This window comes from Labeo rohita, unplaced genomic scaffold (genome assembly GCF_022985175.1).
Source record: "Labeo rohita strain BAU-BD-2019 unplaced genomic scaffold, IGBB_LRoh.1.0 scaffold_1867, whole genome shotgun sequence".
Taxonomy (NCBI): Eukaryota; Metazoa; Chordata; class Actinopteri; order Cypriniformes; family Cyprinidae; genus Labeo; species Labeo rohita.
In genome coordinates this window covers 1-13159 of record NW_026128074.1, presented here as the reverse complement: position 1 = coordinate 13159, position 13159 = coordinate 1, and the positions used below count along the sequence as shown (strand labels likewise).

Here is a 13159-nt window from a genome sequence, read left to right as displayed (position 1 = left end):
GTGCGGAGAGTGGAAGCTAAAGGCACATTGCAGGACATTGAGGCGCCAGCGCGATGACTTGCTTTTTTTTTTCAGTGGAAACAATTTAAAATATTCCGTCATTTTTGCTCATAATACATCTTTCGCAACTGTAAAGTGTCAACTTTTATTTGTGTGCACTCACAGCATCAACAAAAGGTGCTTTTATTAAATAAAGAAAACAAACATGATGCGCTTTCTGTTGCCTCAACAGGAGCGCTTCACAAAAATGAACCGAAACTCAGCAAATACATACCTCACAGACATGATACATAGAAAGCTTGAAATGATTAATTAACGAAATAAAACAAATACTCTGTCACAAAAACTCTTTCTCTATGTAATCTGTAAAGATGCATTTCTCTAAAGGCGCGTCCAAATCAGGATCGGCAACTTCATCCTTGTGACACTGAAAACACCGGTTTATTAAAAAATAATTCAAATATCCCCTTATTTCCCCCGAAACATTCGTTGTAATTACGTTTGCTGGTGCTTTGTGGCTTTTTCAGCCTATTGCGTGCGCTTGAACGCGGATCTTCCAGCTGCGCTGATTTGCTGCTGCTGGCGGAGACACTAAACGCTTTCCTAGCCGGTCTCGAAAGTGAAAGCAAAAGTGAAGTCTCGTGGTGTTTCCACCAGCGCGGAAATTTGTTTTCATCACCATAATTGGTGTATGTATAAAATATCAAAATAAGGAGAAGCCTAAAACAGACCCCAGGCCCGGCCTGAGTCTGAACTATAACTTGAAAATTGTCCCGAAGCCCGGACTTATTTATAACATTTTAGACATTTATAAATGGACTAATTTATAAAATTAAATAAAAAAATTAACTAATAACTATACTATTAATATTGTTTTAATATTAAAACGTAGACTAGCATGTAAAATGTACAATCTTACAGACTTTATAGACCCCCCACACCTTCCAAATTCGTATAACATCCGCCCTAAATAGTACTGAATATTATTTAGGGCGGATAGTATGCGAATGCTTGAAGAATGCAAAGAACGAATGAAATGCAACATGCTTTACACGCTTTAAAATAATACTTACACGTTATTTAGCGTTTACACGTTACAACTTATAGGCTACTTTAAGTTCTCTTGTTCAAAATCTATCAAATATCTATCCTTTTATATAGTTTTATAAAACTATATAATAGTTATTTTAAAAATCATAAGTTATGAAAAGTATAACAAAGTACAAAAATACAAAAAAGTTGAAAAAAAAAAAACCCTATCTATCTATCTATCTATCTATCTATCTATCTATCTATCTATCTATCTATCGTATCTATCTATCTATCTATCTATCTATCTATATTTCTCTCTATCTAGTGCCACATGATAGGGGAGGTTTGGGGGGGCTTTAGTTCCAAAAGGTTGAGAACCTCTGGTTTAGGCTATTGAGAATTTGGTTTAGAGAATAGGGTTTAGTGTTTTAGCAATTGTGAAAAACTGTAATTTCACTAATTGTGACAGGGAGTCATTCTCTTTTACTTGGATGCACACTAAAAAACAAAAATTCACCATTCAGTGTGTAAAAAAAAAGAGAGAAGGTACATGGTAAATGTTGTATATACATACCTCTAATGACTGAGAACAGTGCAGTCTTTTTAAATGCCTCCTTCTGCAGCGGACCACCCCCCTTCATGTTGAATTTGGACATGAGGTAGTTTTTAAAAAAATATATGAAATTGGTTAACAATTGTGGACAAAGTTTGACTTTTCAAAATGACCAGGGCTGCGTTCTCCGATAACGTTGTCTCTTAGCGCGCTACGAAGACTCAAAAGATACACCTTAACTACAGGTATACATTTCCTACGTGTGTTCTCCGAACTATACCTTAGGATGTTGCTTAAGGTAAACCTTCTTAAGTTCGACCTTAGCAGGTGCTGTCCATGGTGGAGGTGCTGAATAGGTTGATATCGATGCCTCGATGATCGATTGTGCGCTCTTTCCTTCACAGCGGTATAGGTAAAGTATTGAGAAAACAATGTTCTTTATAAAGAAGCGTTTTAGAAATAGTACAAACTGCATTTATCGGGGCTCATTGAAATATGTACATGCAGAAATAAATATGAGTATGTGTTTATAATTTAGCAAGTGTGCAATCCCAAACCCTCACGGCCATAAGTGTGTTAATGTTCTCCACAACTTATGCTGATTATCCACCAGCCGTATCACATTATTGGCGTAAATCGCTCATTTGTGTAATTGGATGATTTCCTCAATCAAAGCGCAAACATGAGAGACATACCGACATTCACTATGTCGGGAAAAAAATTCCGCAAAAAGAGATCGCCCAGCTTCACTGCTCCCGTGGCAGGCGAATTTTTTTTACAATGGTCTCTTCTGACATGGTAGTCAGTGGACTAAAGTGTTCTCTTATAAAGTAGTTGACATACACTAACTGGCTCCGCGGACGGCGCCGTCTTTGATTTAAAACAAGTACTCGCTGTCTCGCTGCCATAGCTATAAAGTTTGTGTAAACTCATCTTTCTTTATATAGACTCCTAAGCCTTTTCTGTCAAATGGTTCGCCAGCTGATGTGCCTTAGGATAGTAATTAAAAAACTAACAACCATTAGTGTATATGGAAACTTTATTAATGAAAACACTTCCATACACTGGGTGTAGGCTATAACAACTTAAGTATTTTATGTGTAAAATTTTAAAGTAAAGTAAAAATGTAATTTTAATACGAAATCAGATTTTATATTAAATGTTTATATAAAATTTTCTATGTGTAATTAAACTGCGATGTAAAAAAGCTTTTTGCGTAGTGGTGGCCACTAGCGGTATGAACCGTCAGCAGCGATAAGGTATAGCTAAGAGCGCTCCAGACCAACCTTACGAACGTATGACTTACAGAAGGTATACTTAACTAAGAAGGTTTCGGAAAACACGTATTAACGATAAGGTACTTCTTAAGGTACAACTTAAGAACGACGTAGCGTTAAGGTAGTTTCGGAGAACGCAGCCCAGTAAAGGAATTATTTTATACATTTCTGATTTGCGCTGTAACTTATTGAGTATTGACACTACAATGTTTGATTAATGTTGCCCATTTTGAAGACTTTGCCTTTCCAGCATCCTTCTGGCACTGTTTTTGAGGTTTCTTCCTTCAGTTCTGCACAACTTTGACACCTAAATAACTACTCGCCTGATCAGCCATGGCCTTATGGACTGTGTGCTCAGCCATGGCTCCCCGAGCTCCCTGACCCGCCATGGCCACATAGACTGTGTGCTCGGCCATGGCTCCCCGAGCTCCCTGACTCGCCATGGCCGCCTGGACTATGTACTTGGTCATGGCTCCCTGAGCTCCCTGATCCTCCATGGCCCTATGGACTGTATGCTCTGCTGTGGCTCCCCGAGCTCCCTGATCCGCCATGGCACCCTATACTGTATGCTCTGCTGTGGCTCCTTGAGCTCCCTGATCCGCCCTGGAGGCATAACCCATCTCCCTCCTGTGTCTGCACCCACCCTCCCTCCCCAGTGTATTTGTTGCGGCGCGAGTCGCACCTTATGGAGGGGGGGGTAATGTCAGACCCCTGTGGACTGTTTTTTTTTTTTTTTTGCCCCCATGTATGCCCTTATTTGGTCTTTCCTGTTCCGTTTTCAATTTGTTACATCATTGTCTAATCAGTCACACCTGTCTTCCCCTGATTGGTTTGTGTATTTAAAGTTGGTTGTGTTCACGTTTGGTTGTTAGTCCATGTAAGTCATTCCAGTCGTTTAGTATTTTCTTCAGTTAAAGTCTTATGTTGTGGTTGCGTTGGTTCCCTGCTGTTTCCTGTCCGTTCCTGTTCCTTGTGGATTTATTATAATAAACTACATGTTCTGCATCTCCTCGCTCCTCCTGCTCTTTCCCTGCACACCACGCCGTGACAGGCAGGTAGTATTATATGCGTCAGTGTACAAGTGTCAGATTATATGAGCTGTTTTTATTGCTTTTTTTTTTTTGCACCATTTAGGTTTTAATGCTGCATTGCACATCTTAGCTATTTGCACTATTTTAATACTGCTGCAAACTTTTTATAATTAAATTTTATATCCCCATTTTAAATCATTTGCATTTTTGAACTTTAGTATCAATTTGGAAGTTTTAAACTAAATATTCTATGTACACTGTTAAATTTTCCTGTATTTTTACAGTAAGTTACTGGCATTTTGTTTTACAGCAATGTACTGTAATGTAACTTTACAGCATGGTACTGTATGAGTACAAAACGGTATTGTACTGTATTTTTACAGTACTTTGTAATTTTTGTTTCTACCGTAATTTTTATTGTGCAATTATTGTGCATTGTGTAGTTGGAATAGTAAATATGGTTAGTAAAATTGTGATACTACTATAATTCAGAATAACATTACAAATCAAAAGACAATCCAAACAAATTCACAAAAGTATTTTTATTAAAACATTTCAAAACATTTTAGTATGGTGTTTGCTACCCAGAGTACAGCGCATCAACAGCCATGAAAACATTTAAAGTGTGCAAGAATATAAATAAAACAAATATCTTGAGGGCTGGATTGGAAATCAATGTCCTAAGAGAGAACGTAACTTATCTTAAAACTATCTAAAAATTAAACTATCTTAAAATTAGCAAAAACAACAAGAAGTGTCTAATAACCATCACTCCTAAATGCAGGGCATGTGGGTGGTGGCAAACAGGCCACTGACCCTCTCTGTGAAGTTCTCCATTTAAACATCATTTTGGACTGAATGAAACTGTTGACATGCAGGGCTGATGGCCATCACTCTACACCACTGTCCTCATCTTCTGCTCACTCCTCGTCTGACAGTCTATTTATTCCCACTGAAACAGCCATGAAACACAAAGACAAAAACTTATCCACAGTACCAAGAAAAATGAACAGACAGCATGGGGAAAATAGTGAATGAAATTATGTAGAATAGATGAAAAATATATGAATAAATACAGTTATATTCATAAGTTTACATACACTTTGCAGAATCTGCAAAATTTTGATTTTTTTTTTTTAACCAAATAAGAGGGACTGTCATACAAAATGCATGTATTTTTTTTATTTAGTACTGACCTGTATAAGATATTTCACATAAAAGATGTTTACATATAGTTCACAAGAGAAAATAATAGTTGAATTTATAAAAATGACCCATTCAAAAGTTTACATATGCTTGATTCTTAATACTGTGTTGTTACCTGAATAATCCACAGCTTTTGTTTAGTGATAGTTGTTCATGAGTCTTCATGCTTCATGTTCATGCTGTGTATTTGAACCCTTTCCAACAACAACTGTATGATTTTGAGAACCATCTTTTCACACTGAGGACAACTGACGGACTCATATGCAACTATTACAGAAGATTCAAATACTACTAATGCTCCAGAAGGAAATCCCAGAAAACCAATGAATTTTTGTGACCTGAAGGATTTTTCTGAACTACAGTAGTTTAACTGTTCAGGACAAACAAAGGACTCATGAACAACTATAACTAAAAAAAAAATAATAATAATAACACACACAGCTGTGGATCATTCAGGTAACAAAACAGTCTGTCTTAAGATTCAAGTGTATGTAAACTTTTGAATGTTATTTTCTCTTGTAAACAAATTTCATGTGAAACATCATATTCAGGTCAGTACTAAATAAAAAAAAAAAATAACATGCATTTTGTATGATAAGCCCTCTTATTTTGGTAAAATAATAATCATTTTGCAGATTCTGCAAGGTGTTACTAAACTTTTGAGTTCAACTGTAAATAAAAAATAAATTAATTTAAATAATGCTTACAAAAAACTGCCCTGTGACAGCATTGCCCTTCCCAGGGTGCAAAGAGAAGTAGACCACACTGTAGAGCTGCAAGAAAACAAATACATTTGATTCAATAATGTGTTGATCTTGTTGACGACGTAAAATTATAGGCTAAAGTCACATAGACTACTGCCTATGTGTATTTCATACACTCCAACAATACATCACAGTTACTGAAAAAAAAAAAAAAAATGTATGCTTGACGTTGCTGAAGATTTTGGCATGCATTTTACTTGTTATCATAATCATTTTTATCAGTCCCCATGCTACAGAACACCCATTTACATCGCAAGTTAAACTGTATAATAAGCGGCTATGTCCAGTCTTAACCGTGACCGTGAAGCAGGCTGCAAAGTTTTTTTTTTTTTTTTTTTTTTTGCGCATCGAAATGTATGTAGTAAAAAGTGCTCGTGTTTGTTATTGACAGGCTCGAATCGGACATTATAAAAGGGATCCCAGAGATATAAACAACTGTTTTTTCGTAATGTATATCCCTTTTATTTTAATAAGTTAATAATATTAAATTACATTTTGTTCTTCAGCAGGGATTAATAAATACTGTATTATTCATTTTCAAATCTCAGATATTGACAGTAATGTGTTAATGTGAAATATAAACAACATTTTAAGCAATGCTTTATAGTTTTTCTGAAATGCTTATACACATTTTTTGAAACCATCACTCATCTATCTATCTATCTATCTATCTATCTATCTATCTATCTATCTGTAACGGGCAGTGAGAGACGAGAGGCGAGCGGATCCATGTGCGAGCCTTTATTTAATGGACAAGACAGATACATAGTCGAGCAGGCAGGGTCAAACAGGAGCAACAGGTGAAACGCAGGCAAGACGTAGAGAATAATCCTTTTACAGGCGATAGTCCAAAAAGCCAGGCGGCTAGACAGACAAAACGAGATAACCAGGCGGGAGAACAAAACACTGGGAACTAGGAACAAGAAACTAGGAAACGCTAACAATGGGAATACAACAATACAATCCGTGACTAGCATGGGGAAAGACCGGGGCTTTTATGGTGCTGCTGATTGGTCACATGTGCTGACGCAATCAGCGTGATGCATGGCAGGAGATGTACTCCGGGGTGTGGTACAAGAGTCAGAGTGTGATGATGGGGTGAGAGTGACATCTGGTGGTGAGCGGACAGCGGGACACCGACCAGATTCGTGACACTATCTATCTGTCTGTCTGTCTGTCTGTCTATCTATACTCATATGTGTGTGCATTTTTCCTTTTTTTTTTTTTTTTACCAGACTTAGGTGTGAGAATATATATATATTCACACTCTTCTGTACCTCTCAGATTGCCTTCTGTGCACAATGAACTGGCTTATATTTTGTATATTTAAGTATTTAGAAACAAGTGTGAAGAATTTTGAATTATTGTGTGTAAACAATGCCGGCCATGTTGAAGTTGTGCTTAACTTTTGCTTTCTTGTGTTTAGGGTTTTGCATCACAAGTTCATCCCCAACAAACATGAGACGTCCACCCGACGTGCAGATCATGTCTATATTCCGACAAAGACGTTGAAATGACGTCGTTTGGACGTACAGTGCTCAGTGGGTCACAGACCAAGCCGTGTCTTAGTGAGTGAGAATGTGTTTAGAGTTTTGCAAAAAGAGTGCATAAGATCTGCAAACAGTGTCTAAACGGCCTAAGCTTGTTGCAGAAAGAGTGATTTATTTGACACATTAGTTTAGGCTATTGAGAATTTTGTTTAGAGTATGGGGTTTAGTGTTTAGCAAATGTGAAAAACTGTAATAGAAATTGCAGGGAAATAGTGTCGGTATTTATCCATTAGGTGGCGCTCGAGCAGTGTCGTCCTGTCTGATCAATTCACCAGTCATTCCCTCGCACGGGTTTTGCCCGTCTTTGCTCTTCCTGGTAACCTTTTCATAAATTTTCTTTTTCTTTCTTTCTTTCTTTCTTTCTTTCTTTCTTTCTTTCTTTCTTTTTTAACATTGTAAAACTAATAAATAAATAAACTTGATTTTTTTTTTAATCACCTAAGACCTGTTTTACTGTTTTACAAAAGGCTACACTCTCACAAATAATAAAAGTAATTTTATTTTAATTTCTTTACTAAAACTAAGGCAAATCATTAAAATATTGTATATGTTATACTATTCATATTTTCTTTTTTTATTCATATTTTATGTAAAATCTGTTTTCATTTTAATGTTAGTTAATGTTTTAGTCATTTTGATGTTGTGATTTATTGTTTTTAACAGCTTTATTACTTGAACAAAAAAATGTAAAATGTTAGTACTTGTAAAACAAAATGTTGTCTTGGATCGGAAGTGTTTATTATTATTACTTTGATTTCAAGTAAGATTTTAGCGTCGTCATTATCCACAAATGTTTGCTGCTAATTTTGTTTTGTAGTGTTTGATATATTTGATTTGTTTAAAAGTGAATGTTTATCATGTTCATCTTTTTATTTATTTATATATATATATATATATATATATATATATATATATATATATATTATATATTTATTTATATATAAAACTTATTTAAACTTAAATAAACACAATGAAAGTACAGTTATAACTACAAGTATACACATGAAAAAAAAACATAAAACACACACACACACACACACACACACACACACACGCACACTACAATCGTTAAGTATTAAAATAAAATCTGAATTGTCTGCAAAATAATTATTTTGTTGGTTTAGTTAAAGATCATGCCTAAGTCCCTACTGATTAGCCCCTGATACGTCTCTCAACATAGCCACACACACAGTTACATATTGCCTAAACTTTATTGAAAACACATAACAAAAATGGAGAAATTTCTTGTGAGGACCAACAAGCCAACCGACGCACCACCAGCTGCAAAAAAGCTTCGAAGGTACGATGAAGCATACCTGCAGTTTGGGTTTACAGCCACGGCTGATCTGAGACCTCAGTGTGTCGTGTGTGCCGAGGTGCTGGCAAACGACAGTATGAAGCCCTGCAAATTAAAAAGGCACCTCGAAACAAAGCATGCTGGCATTAAAAATAAACCGGCTGAATATTTTAAAAGAAAGCTTGATGGCCTCCATCAGCAACAGGCAACCATTTCAGTGCACAGCACTGTGTCTAAACAGTGTTTGGAGGCATCGTATGTAGTGGCCAAAAGAATCGGTAAACTGGGTAAGCCGCATACAATCGCCGAGACTCTCATTTTGCCGGCAGCGCAAGACATGTGCAGAATAATGATAGGCGATAGTGCAGCAGCCAAACTCGGTGCAGTACCGCTGTCCAATGACACAGTCGCTAGGAGAATTGTAGACATGTCCAATGATATCAGAGAGCAACTGATAGAGTTCGTAAAAAATAGTCCTTACTACGCGCTGCAGCTGGACGAATCCACTGATATTGCTGGGCAGGCACAGCTCCTCACCTATGTCAGGTATCTGCGTGACAAGGCGATTGAGGAGGATGTCCTGTTTTGCCGGCCTCTTCAGTCGCACACTACAGGAGAAGCCATTTTCAATGTCCTTGATATTTTTATCCGTGAAAATGGTTTGGCTTGGGACCGATGCGTTGGCCTATGCACGGATGGTGCGCAGGCAATGACGGGGCGTGAGCGTGGCCTAGCTGCTCGCGTTCAGCAAGTAGCTCCACTTGTGAAATGGACACATTGCATGGTTCATCGCGAAGCACTAGCTGCTAAAAAAATGCCGGTTCTTTTTGACTCCGTACTGAACCAATCCGTGAAAATGATCAATCTCATCAAATCACGGCCGCTAAACACTCGCTTGTTTGGGGTCCTCTGCCAGGAGATGGGGTCAGGGCATGAACAGCTGCTTCTGCACACTGAAGTTCGCTGGCTCTCCAGGGGGCGGGTGTTACAGCGGTTGTATGAGCTGCGAGAGGAGGTGAAGTGGTTTTTGACAGAAATCAAATCAGATCTGGCGAAGCATCTGGATGACACTATGTGGCTTGCGTCTCTGTCCTATTTGGTCGATATATTTGACCGCTTGAACGGCCTCAACCTGTCTTTGCAAGGCCGCGAAACTCATATTTTGCTCCTTGCAGACAAAGTGCACGCCTTCACACAAAAACTAGACCTCTGGCATGGCCGCATCAGTCGAGGGAATTGCGACATGTTCCCCAGCCTTGCAGACTTTATCACTGATGCAGGCACGTCACACGATTTCTCCTCTCTATTTCAATCAGCGTCTGGGCACCTGTCAGCAATGAGAAAACAATTTGCGACGTACTTTAAAGAGGATTATAGCTCTTTTGCGTGGGTTCGAGATCCGTTTGTGTGCACAGCAAACGAGCTATCAATTGATATGCAGGAACAGCTTATTGAGCTGAAGAGTGACAGTAGACTGAAGGAACTCTTTAGCTCCTGCCCACTTTCGTCATTCTGGGCAGCATTGATGCAGGAATATCCTGAACTCTGTGACGTCGCCTTTAAGATTCTCCTTCCTTTCGCGTCGACATATTTGTGTGAGGCAGGATTCTCAAAAATGACTGCACTCAAAACGAAATACCGCAATCGTGCACAAATCGAGGATGATTTGAGGCTATGTTTATCAAACATTGAGCCAAGAATTGAGGATCTTTGCAAGGCAAAGCAGGCTCAGGTCTCACATTAACATCACCTACCTGCAAGCTTCTGTAAAAAATGCAGATGATGCCTACTATTAGGCCTAGTAATAATAACAATAATAAATTAATATCAGAATAATGCCAATTCCAAATTATAGCAATAGCCTAGTAATGATAATAGGCCTATACTGATGATAATAATAATAATAACAATAATAATAATAATAATAATAATAATAACAATAAAGCATGTAACATCATATAATTATATAGCAATAGCCTAGTAATGAGGATAGGCCTACTACTACTCATAATAATATTAATGTCTGCAAGCTCACATTAGAAGTCTGGTGCTACTGCCAATTATAACAATAGTCTTAGTAATGATAATAGGCCTACCAACCGCTACTGATGATAATGATAATAACAATAATAATAATGTGGGCCTAATAATAATAGCCTAGGGCTATCTATCTATCTATCTATCTATCTATCTATCTATCTATCTATCTATCTATCTATGTATGCAAGGGGGCCCAACTGCAATGAACCAGCTTTGGGGGGGCCCAGCTTGCAAAAGGTTGAGAACCCCTGCACTATATTATCAACTGAAAATATTCCTAAACGAAGGAACTTTTTGAATTAGATTTAATCATTTAATCCATAGGAATATAAACATTTGCTTTATCACCCCCTCAAGCTTGATCGTCCCTTCACTAAACACCAACACCAAATCACAAAACCCCAATCACATGACTTTCTGAAAACGATGCAATTCTCTATACGGCTGTTTATTGTAAAATGCGTTGCTCGACGCACAGTGGATCCTCGGTGTCATCGTGTCAACTCATTATGAAGAACCTTGGTTTAATCCTTATTTTCCAATTATTTGTAAACGGTAAGTTGTTGTATTTAGTTATTATTTATTTATTTATTTATTTATAATTGTATTTTTAAAATGTAAAAATTATTTACATGTTTTAGGAAGTTTGGTTGCGGCTTCCGGGCATAGATAGATAGATAGATAGATAGATAGATAGATAGATAGATAGATGAAAAAAGTTTAAACACAGCCTCGTTATGTTTAGTCTCAATTAAATCCCATTCATAATGTTTATATATAATATCTTTAACATAAGTATTCAGACCCTTTGCTATGACACTTGAAATTGAGGTGCATGTGATTTCCAACATCTGATATCTATCTACACTTTATTTGGAGTAAATGTATGGTCTGAATGGGTGAATTTTAATGTAAAGGACTTTATATTCTGCAGTGGTGTCTGGCATTGAGACAGATGTTGTGGAGTCTGTATCAGTGATTGTGGGAGATTCTGTCACTCTACAGACAGATGTAACTCAGATACAGAGCAATGATGTGATTGAGTGGATCTTTGAAGAATGTGTCATTGCTACAGTCAACAGTGACTCCAGTAACAGAGTACAGGTTAATGCTGCTGAGAAATTCAGAGACAAACTGCAGCTGGACAATCAGACTGGAGATCTCAAGATCAGAGACATCAGAACTGCAGACTCTGGACTTTATGAACTTGATATCAACAGGTTTATCAAAAAAGACCTTCAATGTCAGTGGTGAGTGTGTCAGATGTTCAGGTGAAGTTTCAGACTCAAGGTGAATGTGTTTGCTGACTGACAGAACATTTCTCTTCATTAGGTGTGATTGATTTGGCGTCGGATGGAGTGACGGTCATGTCGGTGATAGAGAGAGACTCTGTCATTCTACCCTCAGGTCTTACTAAAATACAGAGAGAAGATCAGATAACCTGGAAGTTTAAAGACACAATCATAGCTGAAATAAATCCAGCAGCTGGACTCTTCTCTACATATGACAATGTTGTTGATGGGAGATTCAGATACAGGCTGCATCTGAACAATCATACTGGATCGCTCATCATTACTAACGTCAAACCCAACATCTCTGGACTTTATGAAATAAACATCAGCAAGAGCAGCAGCAGATACACCACACACAAGACATTCAATGTGACATCTATCGGTGAGTCGACTCAATAGTAAAATGCATAAAGGATCTTTGGATAAGTAACCAAATCACTTCAAAATGTAGCTTTAAACAGATCTCAAAAATGTTATATTTGTGTTGTTATTGTATTTAAAAGAGAATGTTTTTATTATATTATTTTAGGATAGCTGAACCATCAGAAAATTATATATAGTTATATATAGTTTATTTCAGAAATTAAAAACATGACCATAACAGAAGAAGTGGCATATTCAGGTCAAAGTATATTGGAATGGCAATTTTATCTGTGTTTGAAGTTTGAAGATTGAGTTTGTGTAATCTCCATTTCCCAAGAAACTTAAACAATTTGGAATTAATATGAGGTGGGACGAAAAACATTTTAGTGATATAATTGAGAGCGAATGGAAAGTTACGCAACAGTTTACGCATCATTTAAATATAATTTGGTGACTTCGCAGTACTACTGTAGCTTGTTGTGTCGCCATCGCTTCTGTAAAGAGAAATGATGACAGAAAAAAAAAAAACTGTTTTCGTTCTCTTGCAAAACGTTTGTGTTCTCTCTCAAAAGCTCTGAAAGATATGTCCCATTAAGGACTGCATAAAAAAAAAAAAAAAACACATTCAAAGTGTGATGGCGAAATCACTTCCTTCCCATATGGAGTCCATGTGTGAAATGCGCTTAATGCATTTGTATAGCCTACGATTGATGATAGGCTAGACATTGGATTTTTTATTTTGCACATTGATATT

The 13159-nt window shown here is 37.2% G+C and overlaps 1 protein-coding gene across 1 annotated transcript; it reads left to right on the top strand.

Annotated features, from left to right (window-relative positions):
• The first annotated feature begins 8645 nt into the window (after window positions 1–8645).
• Window positions 8646–10454, top strand: LOC127159033 (zinc finger BED domain-containing protein 5). Its single transcript, XM_051101979.1, has one exon. It carries the CDS (start codon window positions 8646–8648, stop codon window positions 10452–10454), a length of 1809 nt encoding a protein of 602 aa, XP_050957936.1.
• The last annotated feature ends 2705 nt before the right edge of the window (window positions 10455–13159 follow it).